Source organism: Emydura macquarii, unplaced genomic scaffold (genome assembly GCF_026122565.2).
Source record: "Emydura macquarii macquarii isolate MOO-44397 ecotype Brisbane River unplaced genomic scaffold, CSIRO-AGI_Emac_v2 contig_2897, whole genome shotgun sequence".
In the NCBI taxonomy this organism is placed as follows: domain Eukaryota; kingdom Metazoa; phylum Chordata; order Testudines; family Chelidae; genus Emydura; species Emydura macquarii.
In genome coordinates this window covers 17,325,454-17,345,159 of record NW_027133034.1, presented here as the reverse complement: position 1 = coordinate 17,345,159, position 19,706 = coordinate 17,325,454, and the positions used below count along the sequence as shown (strand labels likewise).

Genomic DNA, 19,706 nt, shown 5'->3' with positions numbered 1-19,706 from the left:
AACAAAAATAAAAAAATACAGTCCGTCTCTTTTTTAACTTTCAGAGTTTGCAAAGCCGTGGTCTGATTTTTCTCCCACTTTCCATAAAACTTCATATACTGTATATAGGATAATGATATGCTCTTAAAAGGGAAATGTGTGTTTAACCATAACTATGGAGAGAATAGTAGGCCAAATTCTGTTCTCAGACCAGTCTTGAGTTACTTCAGTTATTTGAAAATGGTGTAAAAGAGCAGAATTTGTCATACTGCTTCCATAATGGCTCTCTAGTAATAATATGTCCTGGGGCACTAAAAAGACCAAACAAATCGAAGAACCACAGTTCTGACATTCCGTCCTTTACATCACCCCACTGTATGTAGATATTTTGGTACATATATGTCCTAAGGGTACTGCCCTGCTTAGTTGTAAAGGGTAAAATAAGGACAAAATTTCTGCCTCAGCTCTTAATTTACTTGTTTTTCTCTGTTTGTCAGACAGTTAATGTTATTTTAACAAAGATGTGGTTAAACTTCCCCTTTTTTTTCCCACAGAATTAAAACATCTTTAATGTAAGGCAAGAACATAAAAATTGATATAATTGACTAGATGCAAAATGATAAATAAGTATTTATGAAATATATTGTTTTAAGGCCCTGGTCTTACAAAATTTATTCATGTATTTAACAGTATGCTCTGTAAGTAATCCCATTAACTTCATTGGAGACCTTAGCCTCTATTATTTACTAGATATTAATAGCTCAAAGAAAGAAATTATCAAAGCAATGGAAGCATCATAGTGATGAACCAACATAATTTTAAAACATTGTTCTAAATGTTCAGCAGCCTTTTTTTTTTTTCCAAATGTAATAAATAGACCTGGTTGAATAATTCTTATTAAACTATTTATTTAATTTTGTGATAGCTTAAAAATTAGTGAAAAATATTTGTGTTATTTATCCAGTTTTTATGAATAGTTGAATAATTCAGAAATGTGGCCCTTGAACCTATAACTCTATTTGCTGACATAGATTCATGCATCTGGTAGTGAATCATATTCCAGAATCATAGCCATATTCACTGAATAATTTATTTAATATGTTTCAGGAAGTTTTCCAAAAAATATTTCATGATTATTAAAACTTATTCCCCCAGTGTTAGTAATACATTTTTAAAATAACGTATATGCTCCCATTTAACACACCTTATCTCAAAGTAAATTTCCCTCAAAGGGAATAATCTCATGAAAAGAAAGTTGATAATGAAAATACTGACAGACTGTTACATATATATAGTATGTAATTATAATTAAAGAAATACAGGTAGATAAATTTAAAAGGTCTAACTTAAAGCAGCAAAGATGATTAAGGAATTAGTTCTATTCCATCCTCAAATAATCCTATCAAAAAATTCAGCCTCTGGCTCATTTTTTTAACTCAGCTATAAACCACTGAAAAAAAAAATAGGCGTATAAAGAAAATTACAACTGATTCTTAACTAACATTACAAGCACTACACTTAATGGCTTACGCACCATTGCAGCAAATCTTCCCTTTCCACCTGCGTTACCCTTAGGAGACTGATATCACACCTCGTCACCTAGGGAAGATGACGCAAGTTTACAGTACCTGACCAATATAGTCACTGCATCTTATTCCCCTGCCATGGACGGTGTCCCTGGGCCCTTACACAGACAATTCCCTAGTCATGGTATTGTTGGCATGGGCGTTATGGGTCCAGGAACTGGTTACCCTATCTTTTCTCTAGCTACAATTCACCCAGCCTCATCTAATCAGTTTTGACCACCTCCTCCTCAGTCTTTGGGATGGTAAAGGGGAACCCAGTGATCCTTCTCCTTTCTTAAATAAGTGTGGTTTGGGGAATTTAGTGCTGCTGAGACCTCACTATAATGGATGCAAGGGCCCTTTGCTTACCATGTCTGGAATGCCACTCTAACACAGGCAATACGTAAAGATGGGAATGCGGGTCTGGCTTCACCTTGTGAGTATGAAAGGGAGTTCTTTTTACATTGTAACATTTCTTCTACTCCATGGGGTCAGCTAACAAGGACAACTTTGTGCTTTGCTTGCCTTACAGTAGACACCTGGGCCTTCACCCCATCTTGTACTCCCAGAGAGCGCCTTTCCCAGATTAGGAAGCAGGGGAAAAAAAACTTGGGATGACATGTTAAACAAACTAATGAATGCCTCTGCAGCTGCTGACACAGATCTCAGAGCCTAGAGGATATCCTTGTCAGAGAAACTAGACATAGACATGGAGCACAGAAAATCAGCACAGAAGCAGGAGTGTGTAACACAACAGGAAATGTTGCATATTATGAGGGATCAGTCTGACATGCTGAGGTGTCTGGTAGAGCTCTAGGAAGAGCAGCGGCAGGACAGACTTCCTCTGCAGCCCCTCCAAAACACTCAAGCAACAAGCTGTTTCTTACCAGCCACTGCCCCCAGGCACTCTAGGAGGAGGTTGAGCAGGGTGCAATACGTGCTCCACTCCATGCCAATGGAGGTGAGCAGAAAGAGGTGATGGCCCCTTTAAGAACTGCATGCAACCACTGCTGTTTGCACTGTCACACTTTGCTCTGGATGGCCAAGCAGCCTAATGACAATGTTAACTTATCTTCCTTCCCCCCCTCCCCCCCCCCCGCCCACTCCCTCCCCCCAGAAACGGGTCACGAATAAAACTGTACTGCTTTACAAAACATCTGTATTCATTCATAGCTTGGTTATTGTTGGTGGGGAATGAAGGGGAGGGGGCTGATGATGCAAGGGTGGGGAATGGGAAAGAAATGTACAGCACTGATAGAGACATACAGTACTGTGGTTCATTCCAAAAACGTTTTTTCAATGCTTCCCTGAGGTGCAGCGTTCTGTGGTTGGCTCTCAGCGTAGCACTGGAATCCGGCTGCTCAAAATTTTCAGCCAGCCTATCAGCCTCCATGACCCAATCCTGGGGAAACTTTTCCCCCTTTGTTTCACACACATTCTGGAGCACACTGCATGCAGAGATAACTGCTGGGATTTTTTTTCACTGAGGTCAAGCCTAGTGAGTAGACATCTCCATCTTGCTTTTAAGCGGCCAAATGCACATTCCACCACCATTCTGCACTTGCTGAGCCTGTAGCTGAAACGCTCCTTCTCGCTGTCTAGGTGCCGGGTGTAGGGCTTCATTAGCCAAGGGAGCAAGGGGTAGGTAGGATCCCCCAGGATCACTATTGGCATTTCAACATCCCCAATATTTATTTTTTGGTCAGGGAAGAAAGTACCCGCCTGCATCTTTATGAACAGCCCTGGGTTCCTAAAGATGCACGTGTCATGCACCTTTCCAGACCACCCCACATTGAAGTTGGTGAAACGTCCCATGTGATCCACAAGGGCCTGCAACAACACTGAGAAGCATCCCTTCCAGTTTATGTACTCTGTGGCAAGGTGGTCCAGTGCTAAGATAGGGATGTGTGTGCCATCTATTGCCCCTCCCCCCCAGTTTGGGAACCCCATCGTGGCAAACCCATCCACTATGTCCTGCACAAAGTCCCAAAGTCACTACCCTTCGTAGCAGACGTCTATTAATGGCCCTGCACACTTGCAACACAGCATCTCCCACAGTGGATTTACTGACTACAAATTGATTCCCAACTGACCGGTAGCAGTCTGGGATTGCTAGCTTCCACAGAGTGATGGCCACTCACTTCTCCACTGTCAGAGCTGGTCTCAAGTGAGTATTCATGCGCTTCAAGGCTGGGGAGAGCTCTCCGCAAAGTTCAAGGAAAGTGGCCTTTCGCATTCGAAAGTTCTGCAGCCACTGCTCATCATCCCACACCTTCATAATGATGCGATCCCACCAGTCACTGCTTGTTTCTCGGAACCAGAACCGGCACTCCACTGACTGAAGATGGTGCATGACAGCTTGCAGCAAACGGGAATTGTTTTGCTCTATGGCATGTAGCAGGGCGGCCTCAGTAACATCGCAATTTTCCATGCAGCGGCTCCTGTCTCGCCCTTCAAAATACAGCAGGATGAGTTGAGAAGTATTTGTGACACTCACAATGATAGTGCAGAGCTGAGCGGACTCCAGGCCTCTCCGGCAATGGCGTGCGTGTGGCAGAGAAAAACGGCATGAAAAAGTGATTGCCATTTGTTTGGGACAAGAAGGGGGGAGAGGGAGCACATTGCATCATGGGAGGATAACAACCTTCCCAAAAGCTTCTGCGGCTAGTTGCACTCTGGGATAGTTATCCATGGTACACTGCTTTGATTGTCGACCCAAGTGCGGCTACTGGGAACACAGACCCCCAATGCAATGAGTGTGGTGTGATCATGCTCCTGCGGCTTCTAAAATTTGGCAGGTAAAAGTCGATTAAAAATAAACCGACTTCACTCCGCAGTTTAGACATACCCTTATTATGGGAGAAATAAGAGGATTGTTGCGAACCCTCCAGGCTTGTCCTGAAGTCTCCAGGAAGAAAAGATTAATCTTTAATTGACGATTATGTCAAGTGAGGAAACCTCCAAGAATATATCCAGCCGAAACTGGCAACCCTTCCTAACCCTCATGCGGAGGGACAGAGGGCAACACCTCAGCCTGTCCACGCCTAATGGCCACAACGGTTAAATCTCAGGTTTTTAGTCAATCTCAGGGCTGCTGGGCCCCACCTGCTGGTGGCTGGAGAGCTGGGGCTAGCAGTACTGAGCTGGGCCGCCAGGGGGAGTGCAAAGAATCCCTGGCACTGGGCCGCGGGGCACCCACACTCTGCCTCCTTTCCTCTGATCACGGCGGCAGCCCGCTACCTGCAGGGCAGCAGCTTGGGGCGCAAGGGTTGTGGCAAGCGCAGGCAGCAGGTGTGCAGCGCCCCCTGCGCAACTTATTAGCCAATCACGTTTCTCCTTATTCCAGCCTAGCTACCGCCTCTGGCAAAGCAGTCCTTCCTTTGCTCCCCCTCTCACAGCGGGGGGGACCTGCCTGCCCGGAACCAGTGTGGGGGGAGGGGGGCACACGGCTTTATCGGGCACTAATGCTCGCTGTACCCGGAAGCAGCTTCACCACCAATGGTGCGCGCACGCGCGGAAACGTTTACGCGGCGCAGCACGTCCGGTGACGTTCTCTCCGCCTCGCCGAAGCGCAGGACGGAGGCGGTTCTGAGACGCTATCGGGGCTGGCATGTGAGCGTCCGATTGGCTCCTGATGAGCGAGTCGGGTGGCTGTGGGCGTGGTTCCGCGGGGCCCTGCGTGTGGCGGCGGGGGAATCAACAGCCGCTGTGGAGATGGGGAGTCGGGCGGCGGTGAGTAGGCACGGAGCTGCGCATGCGCCGGTCCCCGGCTGCTGGAGCCTTGATTGCGCCGCAGACCGGCCGCCTGTAGTCAGTGCGGGGGGGGGGTGAGTTATTCGTGAGTCCGGGGCCTGGCGCTCCCCAAGAGGAGCGGGCTGGTGCCGTCTTCATGTCCTACCCATCGACTACCCTCGCCTGTAGTGCCCCTCCCCCACCCCAGTGCCTGTTTGGGCGGCGGGGGGGTACCGGCACTGCGAGCCTTGCCCCCCCCCGGTGGCTGGCCAGTAGAGTGCACAGTCCTCCGGCACATAGCGAGGCTGCGGGAGCCTGGCCAGGTGCTGTAACATGCACAATTCTCAGTACATTTATAAATGGGGGAAAAAAATCAAATGGGGAAGCAAAGAAAGTTTAGATTGTTTTCATAGTTACCTTTGGTAAACGAAATCATTTCCACGACATTCACTTGTCCCTCAGATGTGTTTCATTTCGTTGCTTTTAGATAGCCCAGTTTTCAGTTTGGCACAGAAAAAACAGCAACAAAAATACCTGTAAACAACAACAACAAATCTATACAATATTTTTTCTACATTTAAAAAGGGCTATTGTAGTTTTTCATATGTTTCTGAAATGCTTGAGAAGTCCAAGCTTCGGGCAGAAGGTGGGGTCCTGAACTTGCTCTCAATCCTGTGCTCAAAAATCACCGACTCCCAGTGCTGGGTTAAGAGCTGCTTCTCCTGGGCCATTTAGACTGAGGCTTGGGCTGTTGGGAGATGGCAGAGGCCCTCAGGACTGGTCTGTGTCTCTGCCATCTCCAGACTCTTGGTGCAGCCTGGGCTTCGGGGGTCAGGGAAGTGGCATCGGCGGGTAAGCTAGAAGAGGAATCTAGACAGGTGGTGTCTGAATCCTTGAGCAACTCTGTGCACACATACAAATGCCAAAAAACCTACGCCAACAAGAAAAAAATCCTCAGCCTTTTCTTGTAGTGTCTTAAAGCTATGTGTGGCTTCAGCCATGAAAGTGACATCAGAAAGATTAGAGGAAATAGACGAGTCCTGCCTTGATGATCTGGAAATAATACAGTTTCATTGCTTCTAGATGTATTTAAAGAAGGGATATATTATCCTGTTGTTTTTAAATTATTCGATACCACTATTTTACTAAATGACAAAAGTCAGAGGAAGGTGCAAGGATGAGGCCAATTGAAGGAAAATCCAGAAACTACTTAATTTTGTACTGTGGACCAGTATGCTAAAGACACCAGGGTGCAAAATACACTATGGAAACTTCAATATCTTCATAGAACAAACAGAACCTGATTTTTTTTTTTTCTTTTAAAAGCATTTCATCTGAAACATCTGCCTGCACCATAAACTGCATGGTACGCAGTTTACTCAGGATTACTTTGCTATGGCATTTACAGTCTAAATAGATAAATACAAATCAGCCACACAGTGCATTTGGAGTCTTAGTATAGGGTTTTGGGGGATTTTTGCTTACATTCAATGTAACAGCATTTTTATTGGCATGGGCTAGCACGTCTGGCATGAGGAGAAGTTAGTTTTAAGACAAGGGAGGACACTAGGTACAGCAGTGCAAAATGGGCAGTGGCCAGTATTAAAAAGGGCCCAAAGGTGAGAGTCAGCGGGTTATGAAGAGGCAGTGAATGATGATTTATTGGCAGAATAGAAAAGGGGTTGGGGGGAGTAGAAAAACAAGAGCAGAGAAGTAGATGTTTATCTACCTTGGAAGAATGAAGGATTGAGCTGACTTCTGGGATTTGATCCCTTCATTTTAGAAAATATAGAAATTTCAAAACCTAATAGTTCAACCAGTAAAGTCTTTAGGTCATCTGTTCAGTATCAAGAACACTTACCAGCATTCAGCAAATAATAAACAGCAATAACAAACCTTTTCTTCCATACTGCATCTTCCTCCATTTCTGTAACTCTCTGACCCAGGGTGGTTATTTATTTGTGGAATTCTCCAAGAGGGTTGACCCAAAGGTCTTGAAGCTATAGATTGAGGTACTAAATGTTGAAATCTACTTGACAAATAACGGAAAAATACATAAAGGGGTGAAAATATATTACTTGCATGATAAACTGTTAACCCAAATAAGAGAGTTTGATGGAAATACTGGGGGGAATACTTCCTCTGGGTTCACCTGCTATAAATCACTGACTCAGAATTTTCTGTGATTCTAATAAGACATCTGCTGTTTTGAAGATGGTAAGCTTGTGTGATAGAAAGGAATGCTGATTCTATGTAATTTTATCACAAAAATTACTAAAAATGTATAGCCTAGAGAAACAAGAAACAACAGGTTAAATTTTAAATGTCTCATTTTATGCCAATTCAGAGATGACATTCCCCTCCCCCTCCAATTTTAGTCAGATGGGTCTTTGCCATGCTTTAAGGGACACCATGATTAAAGACCAGCAAAATAATCTTAACTATTAGCTATGACTTATTAAAGAAAGGAAAAAGAGAGACAAAACAAGTAGTGAATAATGGTTACTTCAGATACTCTGTCTTCTGTATATGTCTCAGTGGTGAGTATCTGTAGCTAAAACAAAACTAAAGTAATATTCCCAAAATCAGTTGTCTTGTTTTAGTGTATCATAGATAAATAAAACAGTGTATAGATAGGCAAATGAATTCATTGGTTGCCGAATTTGGTTTGTTTCATCATGGATAATCTACACATTTTATAGTAATTGGACAGAGGTAAGTGATTGTAACTAAGGCCTTGTCTACACTAGAAAATGTTGTTGACATATATTATGTCGACTTCTACCACCTCGGTGGCTGATATCCACACTGCTTTCTTTAGTTCGGTGGAGTGCATTCTCACCAGGAGCACTTCCACTGACCTAAGGGGCAGTGTGGGGAGCTGAGAGATTCATCTGCAGCCGCCCACATCCCACCCAGTCCCGGCTCATAGCTGGGAGCCAGGTGGCAGCTGCCAAGGTTCTAGCTTGCAGCCAGGACCTGGACTCCAGCTGCCCACATCCTGTCGTATCCCTTCCAGCAATGAGGCCAGACCCAGCACTCTTTTGTCAGCAAATGCTGACTTTTGTCGAAAAAGTTCTCTAGAGTAGACCAGGCCTAAATCCTGTGACACTGAAGAAGGTTTCTAACTCTGTTACTTAAAAGAAGCTATTCAAGGAGCCGTCTTGACACAGGCAAATTAATTATTAAGAATTTAAAACTCAAAGCCTACAATTTCTCTCTCTTTATTCAGGTTAACTGATGTCTCTTTTCCAGGAATACAAGCAACCTGGTGTTTAACAGGAATAATTGTTATTACTTAAATTATAATAGTATTTCCCTATCTCCTTAAAATCGCTTCAAGAAAAATTTAAATACTAATCCTTTGGCAGTACTTTTGCAAACTCTGTCTCAACAATACTGTCAAAGTATTGGAGATGTCATCATGATGCAACTTTCCAGTGCAGTGCTATTTCTGCTTCTTGATGGTGCCTTGCTGCTTCCTTGTTTTGAGCTGTCTTGTTGCTGTTTGCTTGCTTCTAGAGATGTTTTCTTGAAGATGTGATTAGGTAAATAAGTTGAGCAGAATGTGTAAGAACATAGAGCATATAAGCTCGACTGCATTAAGAACGAGTTTTGTACAGGTCTGATTGTGGCGGAGCTCTTAACTGTGTGGAATGTAAATTCTGCAGAGGAGAGAGGCCTGTTCCAGTTTATGCCCCTGGGGCAGGGAATCAGTATTTTATTTACAAACAGAGGCAGGGTGATTAAGATAAGAAATGACTGGTGATTAAATTAAGAATCTGGAAGTAGTTAGATGAGCCTGTCCTGTGAGGGAGATGTTGAAGAAATAGCCAAGCCCTCTGAGCCAAGGTTACATTCAAAAAAAGAGGAAGATAGGTGAAAAGAAGGGGCCAAAACCAAGGGAAGGGATAGCAGTGGTGTAAGTTTCCACTCTACCTATGGTTCTTATGTGGCCCCATCATCCATAGTCTTTGAGTGGCTCACAATGTCTAACATAACCTATTTCGCCTCACAGCAGCCCCTCTATGAGGCGGAGCAGCAGTGCTGTTACAGATGGGGCACTGAGGCAGAGGAAAACTAAGAGCCAGATTTTCAAAGGTATTTAGACACCTAGTGGGATTTTCAAAAGTCCTTAGAAGGTTAGGTGCTTTGTAAACCACACTAGATGCCTCGCTGCATCTTTGGATGCCTAAAAACCTTTGAAACTCTGTCCCTAAGTCACTGGCCTGAGGTCAGACAGGAAGTCCATGGGAAAGGTAGAACTCAGGTCTCTCAAGGCTAGCTCCCTATCTACTGGACCAGCTTCTCTCTGCTGTATGCTGCAAAAAAAGAGGACTCTGTCTCTGTTAGATGGGAGCAAAACCAAGAAGGCCAGTTCTCTGAGACTCCAGCAAATGGTCCCAGGCAATTGGAAATGGCATGGGTGACAGTATAAAAAGCAGCACAGAAGTCAGGTAGGGTGAGGAAGGACAGAAAGAGAGTCAGATGAGAGGAGATCACTTAACCCCCAAGGGATGGCAGTTTCTGCCCCATGTTGGGCTGTAGAGCAATGATTGCTGTGAAATTTTACCTTTTAACTGAAAACCATTTTGTTGTCATTTTTTGTTCTGAGTTCGAGAAAAGGAATGAATAAGAAACTGTCGACTGAGTATCAGATGTGTTTATGCCTCAAATATATCCATTTTTAGGGTTTCAGCTGTATTCAAGCCAATTCCAGAGCAAAGAACAGAAATTGCATCCATAGAGGCCATAAAATCAACGATTATTGTCATGATTTGTATTATTCACTCAGTAGGCACCATCTGTGGGCTCAGCACTGTTCAGAGTATGTCAGAAAATGCAGTCTCTGAGCTAATGCATATAAAATATATAACTCTGGATAAGATGGTTCAGATAATTAAGTATGAAGTGTATAATTATTGAGCACATGTTAATATCTGTGAGTGGAAGCACCGATGACAATAGAAGTTTTACCTGATTAAGGACTGGAAGATTTAACCCTCCAACTTTTTTTCAAGAGGAAAAGCTGCCCAGAGCTCCTGTACATGTTTATTTTACTTTCCTGCCTGCCGTGGCCCTGATATACCTCAGAAGACTCAATTTTTTTTCTCAACTTTAAAAAGTGGAATTTTCTCCTGTGAGAATTGCAGCTCGGTCTCTGTAGGGTTGTGTTTAAGAACCTTCCAATGTTGCCAACTCTCATGATTTTGTTATCAGTCTCAATTATTAAAGTCCCTGCTCCTGGAGTCAAGTGGCTATGTGATGATTTCAGCCTTCATTCTTAAAGGAAAAGTAACTTTCTAGCCCTCAACGCTGTGGAGAAAAATTCAAAATGTGACTCCAGTGCACCCTAAAGGCTCAAATAGCAGAAGGCAAATAAAAAGAGCACCAAATGTATTATTTTTACATAATCTCATTATTTTTAAGCCAACTTTAAGATTTTTTTGGTGAGCCTGCCTAGTGATTTTATAATATTTGGGGTTGGCAATACTGGGAAAGTGACTTGAAAGTGTCAATTTCATTCCTGTTTAAAGTCATTTTCTAGTCTATTATTTGTAGTACGATAACATCCTTAGCACCCCAGGTAGGTGCCATATAAACTCAAGGGGTTTTGTCCTAGTAGGATGTTTACAAAAGTTTAATTATCTATTCCAAGCTTGGCGAACTGCAAAAAGTAAGTAGCCAAAATGATAAAGTAATCTAGATTTTTCTACAATTGTTTCAATTGTTGTATTCAAGAGTTTGTAACAAAGAAAGAATATACATTAAATTTTTAAACCTAACTAGTGTCCCTTCAGTGACTTGGCACAAGATGTCAGAACATGTTAGTATTAGAGGTGAGTGGGTCTAATATTTATTTAATTTTCTTTCTTTATATAGGAATTAGATACCGTGCTCCAGTCAGCTAATTTTTAAATTATTATCTGAAAAAAACTAGAGTTTTCAGGTGCCTGAGTAGTCCCTGGAATCAAGGTTAAAGTTGCCTCTCCCCCTCACCCCCATCTGAAATGGTATCCCTGCTCTTTGCTTTCCATAATCTAATCAAAGGTGGAAGACATCTCTTTCAGGGGCCTGGCTGGATTCAGCCACTATCACCTTTTATTGGCTCAGCACCTTCATGGAATGGTCTTGGTAGCTTGGTATTCTTCTTCATGAACATGCAATCTGCTAATGCATATGCAGCAGATTTATTATATATTATATTATTATATTGCTTTTGCCTTTGTGATGGAAACCCTTGAATAGCTTTAGGTTAGAGTTTCAACTCTTCCATTTTCTGAGAAATACCTTAAGTTTCTTCAGGTTTTAAAGGTTATTGAAATTCTGTTTAAATTAATCCAAACACAACTCCCATTTTCTATATAAAAGTCTTTCAACTCTTAAAATAGTGTGTTGGGTTTTTTTAAAGCTTAAATCAATCTTAAAGACTTAACTTAAATGGTCGTCGAATAAATTATTGTCCTTTCTCACCATCCTTGGAGAGGTTTTTCTTGTCTTCCTGTGTTTGGTAAGAAGTTGCTTAAGTATTGCCAGATAAGTCATTTATTCCTTAATTATTGTAAATATTTTTACACTCAATGGTTTCTTTTATTAGTAATTGCTAATAGAATGACCATGAATATGTGTACAGGGGACATCTGACTAGTCACATAATTATGGTATCAGGCAGTTATTAATGAAGGCTTACATTTAGATACATTAATATTTGCCAATATGCATCTCAGAAGAAGCTTATCGATCTTAGGAATTTGAGGGACAAGAAAAACTTTCACCTTTTCAACCAATAACTTCTGTAAAACATTTCCCAGCCATAAATGTTCTCTTTAACATTTAAAAAATGAGGATTTTAGCATGTTTATAAAATACATCATTTTAAATAAAAAATATTTTTAGAATTCTTTGTGTGGGTTTATTATTGCAAAGAGAAGGGGTTTTGTATTACTTAGTTTACAGCTTTGATAACACATCCTAAGCATCACCTCCCTTTGGAATAATCTGTCTAAAGCCTTACATTCTTTGACACAACCAGGTCTCTTTCTAAAACATAAATATCATACAAAGTTTGTTTGCTTGAGATAAAGATCATGTTTATATCAAACTGGTGTCTTCTCGAGGTAGAAGTGTCCTATTCTTTGAGCATACTCTTGTTGGTTGTTTGCCTTTTGACCAAGTGGCTTCTAGGTTTATAACTTACACTTATTTAGAGTACATTTAAAATTTAGAGTTAAAGGCCTCTATTCTAAAAAAATGCACAAATCAGTAATTAGCACTTTTATACTGTATTTTGAAAGATGTGTATATAAGAAAATAAAGGATGTGAAAACTAAATAGTGCTATAAAGGTGCATTCCAGAGCCTGTGTATATACACCTGAAGGTAATAAATACGATGTTATGGCTAATGAGGTACCCTCCTCTGACACTTTTCCTTGATTTGACAGAGAGCAGAGATTTCCTAGGAATTTCCTGAATTAGCATGAACATTTCAGCCAAAAACATAAGCATATGAACTATCATATGCTATAAACATATGTTTGAAAGTGATTGTAAGTATCTCCTAAAATTCAGTAAAGGCATTGGCATTCTTATAATAACCTTTAATAATAATAATAATAATTAATTAATAATTTAATAACCATTTTTGCATCAATATTGAGGTCTGTCCCCTACAGCATGCAATTCAGTCTTTTTGAGTGGCTTCCCCGAACAAGGTCGTTACCTACTGATCTTGTACTTATTGTTAGAGAGGAACTTCCAGTTTGGATGGGTTTTGTTGTATAACCTTTTAAAAAAAATAATTACACTAAGTGGGTCTATTGAAAATGTAATGTTTGGACGCAAGTTTTCCAGGCTGCTTTTTGAGATTATTTTATTCATTGTGTTTTGTGATGCTACTTTTAAATGAGTTGATGCTGTCAATATTTCAGAACTACCTAACGTTTTTGGTTGTATAGTATCAAACGTTTAATAGGAAAAGTAATCTTTGATGATACCCATGATGATGATGATCTTTGATGATACATAATCGGGTGGCTTTTACTGTACAGTTGTAAGCCCTGATCCTGTAAGTTTTACTTTGACAGGCATGAGTGTCTTTGTGCTGGTCCCTTTGCAAGGTTAGGGCCGTAGAGATAAAAATGGTGATTTGAAATAGTACCAGAATTTCTTTTGTGTCTTCAGTTATTTTAGATATCAAGAATTGTCATGCCTTCTGTGCTCTGTATCACTGTTTTATCTGTAAAAAAGTCTGATAAAAAATTAAGGTAACATTTCTGACAGAATGATTATACTCCAGCTGCTGTGGAGAAAACAATAGATGCAAACAAAATACCTTTGTAATTCAAAAATAACTAATTTTACTTGAGAAATCCTGTTTACAAACAAAACGCTTTTATTGTTGATTTGTATTTTGTTAACAGGTTTTGAAGCTTTTCAAAACATTGCACAGGACACGGCAACAAGTTTTTAAAAATGATGCCAGAGCCCTAGAAGGTAAGAATTTTAGTCTTCCTAGTGGATTCTCTGCATCTCTTAAGATTCTCCTCGCTTCTGCATGCCCCTGTTGTGAAGGTCTGATACAGTAACTATCATCCCTCTTTCTGCGGGGACTTGAACTAGACGAGCCCTCTTTTAGAACCTGCTGTTGCTTAATCAACTTAAAGAGTTCAGTCAAGCAGAGGAAAGCACTCTTTCTTCTTCTGTGAGTGGAGTTTGCATGTAATCTTTGCTGGTCCAGGGAGCAAACAGATGGAACAAGGCATCAGCCTGAGTCACCAGTGTGGTAGAACTGATCACTTCCACTGTGTTGTTAGGTTATCGAAAAGCAAAAACACCCTTATCCATTTAAATGCTTCAGTTTGTCCATCTTGCTGAATGACTAGAATAAGAGGATGCATCATGATCACTTCTGACTAGAGTTGTACAGAGAAAGGTAATTCTGTCTCACAGAGGATTTTAATATTTTGAAATTTGGTTTTCCAGTTTGGGAACAAAAACCAAAATATTTCCCAATTCTTCTCAAGAGGGCATGGAACCGCAGTTCCAGGGCAGGCTGACCCAGAGCAGCAGACCCTGGGGCACTCCACTTGGCAGGCTGCCATAGAACCAGAAGCCTTGGAGTCCCCGATTCCTGGGCACTCCTCATGAAATCTATTGAGCACTCTCCATTCCAGTACAAAAAAGAAATGGTTCTGGTCCTGACTGTACATAGTTACAAACTTGTTCAAATATGTGTAATATAGTGGATGATGGTTTGTCTTTGAAGCAGATCGGTTATCACTATGAAGGAGTTGTTGAAAAGCCATGTGGGAAAAATTAGTGTTCTTGTTCTGTTTTCTATTTCTGTTTTTCAGAGGGATTTGAATGAAAAAAGAGTGACTTAGAAAGGCATTTTTGTATACTAATTGTAAACATTGGTATAGAACAGTGGTCCCCAAACTTTTTACTTTGCCCTCCCTTACACCTGTCCACGCCCCCGCCCCCCAGCCGTGGTTGGGAGGCAGGAGCAGAGCTGTGGTCAGGGCCAGTGCCCAAGGCTGAGGCTGTAGTTGGGGGTGGGTCTATGGCTGGGAGCGGAGCCACAGCTGGGCCACAGTCAGGGCTGGAGGGAGGGCTGTGGCCAGGCCAGCAACTGGAGCTGGGTGCGGAGCAGCGGCTGGGCCAGAAGCCAGGCACTGGCCTGGGCCCCGCCATGTATCCCCAATCATTTCTCCATGCCCCCCTAAGGTATACGTCTGGTATAGAAGTAGATGCCAAGTGTGTGGGATGCGGGAGTGGGGGAGAGAGAGAAGAATACAAAAGCAATGGTTGGAATGGAAGGAGCCAGGGAGCAGAAGGAAATGACAGAGTGAAGTAGCCATTGGTAATTCTACAGGGCTTTGAAGATGTTTTAGAAGCTGTACCTTTATGGGCTGGTCTATACAGCTTTTAGTACTGCTATAACTATAAGAGTTAAGTGGTTCAGCTCCGTAGCCTGGACACAGACCAATATTTATGTGTTTATATCAGCATAGTTTGTTTGCAGTGTCTTGAAAAGCTTAAGCTGTACTGGTCACACTGGGTGTGTATGTGCGCGGGTGACTATACCAATCATGCCTAGGGGCTCATGCTTTAACTTTACCAGTAGAAGATTTTTGTAAACCAAAATAGTTATATTAGCACAATAAATGTGTGTAGACCAGCCTTGTGTGCAAGAAAAGTAAGAGAGATTGAAGGTATGTAGGAGATTGACATGGTGAGAACAGTGTAAGAAAGGAACAAGTTTCTTAGCAACAGCCTTTTGGACAGATAGGAAGATGGCAAGATGAGAGGTATGGAGCATAACAAGGAGGTGATTATAATTTATAGATTTATTATAAACAGTTCCCTTAGCATTGTGTTAAGGAAAAAAGTCAGCCATATAATTAGCTTCTTTCCCTTGCGTCCATTGTTTCAGAGAATTGTTTAAATATGAAGCATCTTCCATCTAAAACTAGTTTGTCTAAAAATTATATCCTATCAAGTAAATTGAGTGGTTGTGCATTCTTTAGTGCTTTGAAATGCTTTTCAGTTACGTTGAGCTAAAGAAATAAAAGTCCCAGTAACTCAGGAGAAAGTAAATTTTTTCATTTGTTCACTGGAGTGCATATTTTATTAATGAACAGATAAACAATGTCAGTTTGTAACACTGCAATTTAACAGTATAGTCTCATTTCATCTTATACTTTTCATAGATTACTTTCCATCACGGAGATGAGAGAGTACTTATTAGATACATCACTTACTGTTAGGGAGTTGACACTCTTATTTTAGACAAAATATCGTGGGGTCTGATCTCAATCTCTTATAAGCCCTGTGAGAGATGAACAAATTTGTTTACTGCATAGCAGTCCACATGCAGCCAAAATGCAACTTTTGATAGTCTGTAAATAGATTATTTAGCTGTTAAAGTTAGTTAAAGAAGTTCATCAAGATTGGAAGGCCAATTTGGCCCCTTTTTTTGTACATCTATTTGTAAATTCTTTGTACATTTGTTTTTTCCCTTAAAACAAATGGTTAAATATTTTTCTGTTAATGCCAGCAACCTGTCACTCACTTGAGTAGCTCTGCAATAACAAACCAGTATGTGCACATGATGAAGGAATGTAATTTCAAGCTTCCTGGAGATTCTCAGGGTCTTCAGTACATGAATGTAAGGATCACACACTTAAAACTCTACCAGCAAGATTTTTGGGGTCCGAGAGAGATAGGGAGAAGGGACGGCTGTTACAGGGAGGGGAGGTTGAACTGGACTAGATAATCCCACTCTGCAGCCACTTTAAACAAGCTGAGAGCTTGTTGAGTACAGATGGAGCACTGTCCTTGCTCACATCTTCAGTCAGTTAGATAGATAGGCTTTAGGGCATAAAGGACCTTGAGAAGCCCGCCTTCCCACCTCAGCAGTAGTTCATGTGGTGAGAGGAAGGTAAGTCTAGGGTGTAGAGCAGGGTCTTTTTGGCATCAACTCTACTCAGCTGTTCCAGGGAGTAGCAGTTATCTCTCCTCTGCTTCCCTCTTCTTCGTCCTCCAGTTTTCCTTTCTTTGGAATAAGAGTGGGTTAGGGAGCCAGACAATAGCAGATCTTGGAGCACTGGCCAGTACTGAGCAGAGGATTCTAAAGTTGCTATGTTAACAGAAGCAGTAATGCTAGTGTGAGGAAGAGGAAGCTCATTAATATCAGTTTATGGAGAATACAAAAAGCAGCCTTTTAGGAAGCAAGGGTACAGATTGTTCCCTGCCAATTCTAAGAATCTTCCGTCCTCTTTTCCACCAAACATGCATGCATACACGCACTCTATAAGAGATCAGAAACAGGAATGGGTTTAGTGAAAAAATGAAGTGCTGGGGCAGAGGAACAAGGCAGGGACGGAAATAATGTTTAATGTGAATTTGCCTCAAATTGTTGTGATTTCTCCTTCACCCATCTCAAATAAATAAGGGGGAATCTCCTTTCCCCTGGTGTCTTTACCACACCTTCCCAAAGATGAAATTAAATCTCTGAATAGGAATTAAGCCATTAAATTTTTTTTAACCTGTGATATTATGAAAAATGTGTAAGTAGAACAGAAACACGTGATTTTTAAATTGTAGTCTTGTTGATTTTCTAATACAGTGGATCTCGGCTTAATCTGAGCTAGATAGCATGGGTAGCTAAGGACCATGGCTGTACAATAACATCAACAAACTGGAACAAAGTTGTCCACCAGAGATGGGTGTTAGCTGCTAAGGAATGTGGGTTTTGAGCAATGACAAAGGACTGATAATAAGAGGGGGAATTTAAAAAAAACCAAAAAACCTAAACAACTTTATTTTACTTGCCCCCTTTAGCAGCAAGACAAAAGATAAATGAAGAATTCAGAAATAATCAAGATGAGACTTCTTCTGAGAGAATAGCAGAGGTACTTCCATTGTGATGCTCTCCTCCACTTAAAGTCTGCATGCATGCACATACATAGCACCTTTTATGAAACAATCTCAAAGCACTTTTCAAACACTAATTGAGCCTTGCAACTAGAGGTTTGTGAATTTTGAAATGTTAATTTCATGGCACTTTGAGTCCAAACTTATTTGCTATTTTGTGTCATGCTGTCACTTTCAGTTTATGTAAAAATTACAAATGGCATTTGGCATTTCATTCAGTGAATGAAAAACTGTGTTCCGTGTTTACAAGTCAAAGCCCTTCTTGTTCTGCCCATTTTCAAGTTCATAACAAAATTAGAATTGTGTTTTCAAATTGTCCATTTAATGCAAATATTTTGCTTGTTTCTCTTCATGCAGTCAAGCTGAGATAAATAAGTATTAGGCTAGATATCGAACAGGATGATCATAATGGGCCCTCTGGCCTTAAAATCTGAGTGACTCTATTATATACATTCTACAGATGGGTAAACTGGGGCACAGAGGTTAAGTGACTTGCCAAGTGTCACACAGTGAGGTTACACCTACGCTGTGAGCTAGGGGTGTGATTTCCAGCTTGTGTACACGTACTCATGCTATGTACGCGAACTGGGAATCCTATCTCTAACTCGTTAGTGTAGATGTAGTCTGTTATTGGCAGAGCTGGGAATATTAGGACCTAATAGTTCTGACTCATGTCACGTACTAGATAAATTCCTTCCCTCTCAAATAATCAAGTGTTTGTGATTGAGTTGTTCATATAGATGCATTAGTTATTTCACCGGTCTTTATCTAATTTTTTTATGGTAAATTAAGGGACTACGGTGTGGAAAATTCTGTTACCTCAATATAGAATTCAAACTCTCCTGGCTGTTATGTAACACGTGTATAAAGTCGTTTATTTAGCAGTAAGATTATGAATTTATTTAGGCTTGAAATTATTAAAGTTGAAACAATGTGAACTAGAGGTTTTATTTTACCAGCCAAGTTGAAGAATTGAATGAATTGTCCCCACTCTTCTCATTCGGCATATTTTCCAATTCATTGAATTCGCACTTTAGAAATGCTTTTGTATACACATGTACGCTCCTGAGTTCATGAGGGGAGGCACATCTATATTTAAGTGTATTTTGGTAGGGGGAGAACAAGACAATCAGTTCAGTATTTTGCAAACAGCACGCACACAACACTGACGTTAGCACTTTTGTAAATCATTCAGGACTCTCTTTAGCATGTCTGCTTGTTGCCAAGCAACAGCAGCAATATTTCTGTGCATGTGTCCTAGACATCAAGTTCTGTCGTCTGTTCTATTTTTTTAAATTAATGATATAATACTGTTTTAATTATTGACGTACAGATAAAATGCCAGGTAAAATTCTCAAAGCTACATTTGTTAGGAATGGTGATCTACAAAATGCACGTGTTTAAATATTGACTCGTCTGCTGATGCTGAATATTTAGCCTGTTCTTTGAGTGAACAGATGAGAGGATAAAATTCTTGGTCTCCACCAAGGCCGTGATGATATCCATAGTACAAAACACAACCTGTCATGTTTAATAATTATTGTGCATGTATATGCTGAAGTGCCATTAATGCAGAAGAATTGGACCAAAGGGTGCTTTACAGACACAGTCAAAACTATTCAGCATCAAGCACCTCAGTACTTCTGAAAATCAGGCCACCTATTCAGGTATCCATATACAGACTTTGATGCCTAACTTAAGGCACCCATTTTTCAGAATATTGACCATATTTATTTATTTGTTTCATCCATTGCCAGGGTAGAATATAGCACATGTTTTCCAGTACCTGTGACATTAAACCATTTTTTAGGACAAGAAGTGAACTACCTGAGAAATTTTGCACTATGAAATACTCTGTTCCCCCTAAGCTTCTCATGTGTGCAGCTGTATACATTGCTGGAAGGTACTGCACACAAATAAGTATTAGCTGTGTAACAAGTGTTCTCTGTGGCAAAGGGCTTGCACACGGAGACTTCAGTCTTGCCTTCTCT

At 41.0% G+C, this 19,706-nt stretch overlaps 1 protein-coding gene across 5 annotated transcripts in view; it reads left to right on the top strand.

Moving 5' to 3' along the window:
• Positions 1–5,013: 5,013 nt before the first annotated feature.
• Positions 5,014–19,706, top strand: part of LYRM7 (LYR motif containing 7) — a 32,466-nt gene continuing 17,773 nt past the window's right edge. For 4 of the 5 annotated variants that reach the window (XR_010923760.1, XR_010923759.1, XM_067568506.1 and 1 more), the window contains exons 1-3: positions 5,014–5,276; positions 13,698–13,770; positions 17,623–17,693. Coding sequence is in view for 3 of the 5 variants with exons in the window: in XM_067568506.1 (XP_067424607.1) it covers positions 5,043–5,276; positions 13,698–13,770; positions 17,623–17,693 (378 nt within the window). In the remaining 2 variants the exon portion in view is untranslated. The remainder of the gene's footprint in view (positions 5,277–13,697; positions 13,771–17,622; positions 17,694–19,706) is intronic. The other variant, XM_067568504.1, reaches the window with a different exon arrangement.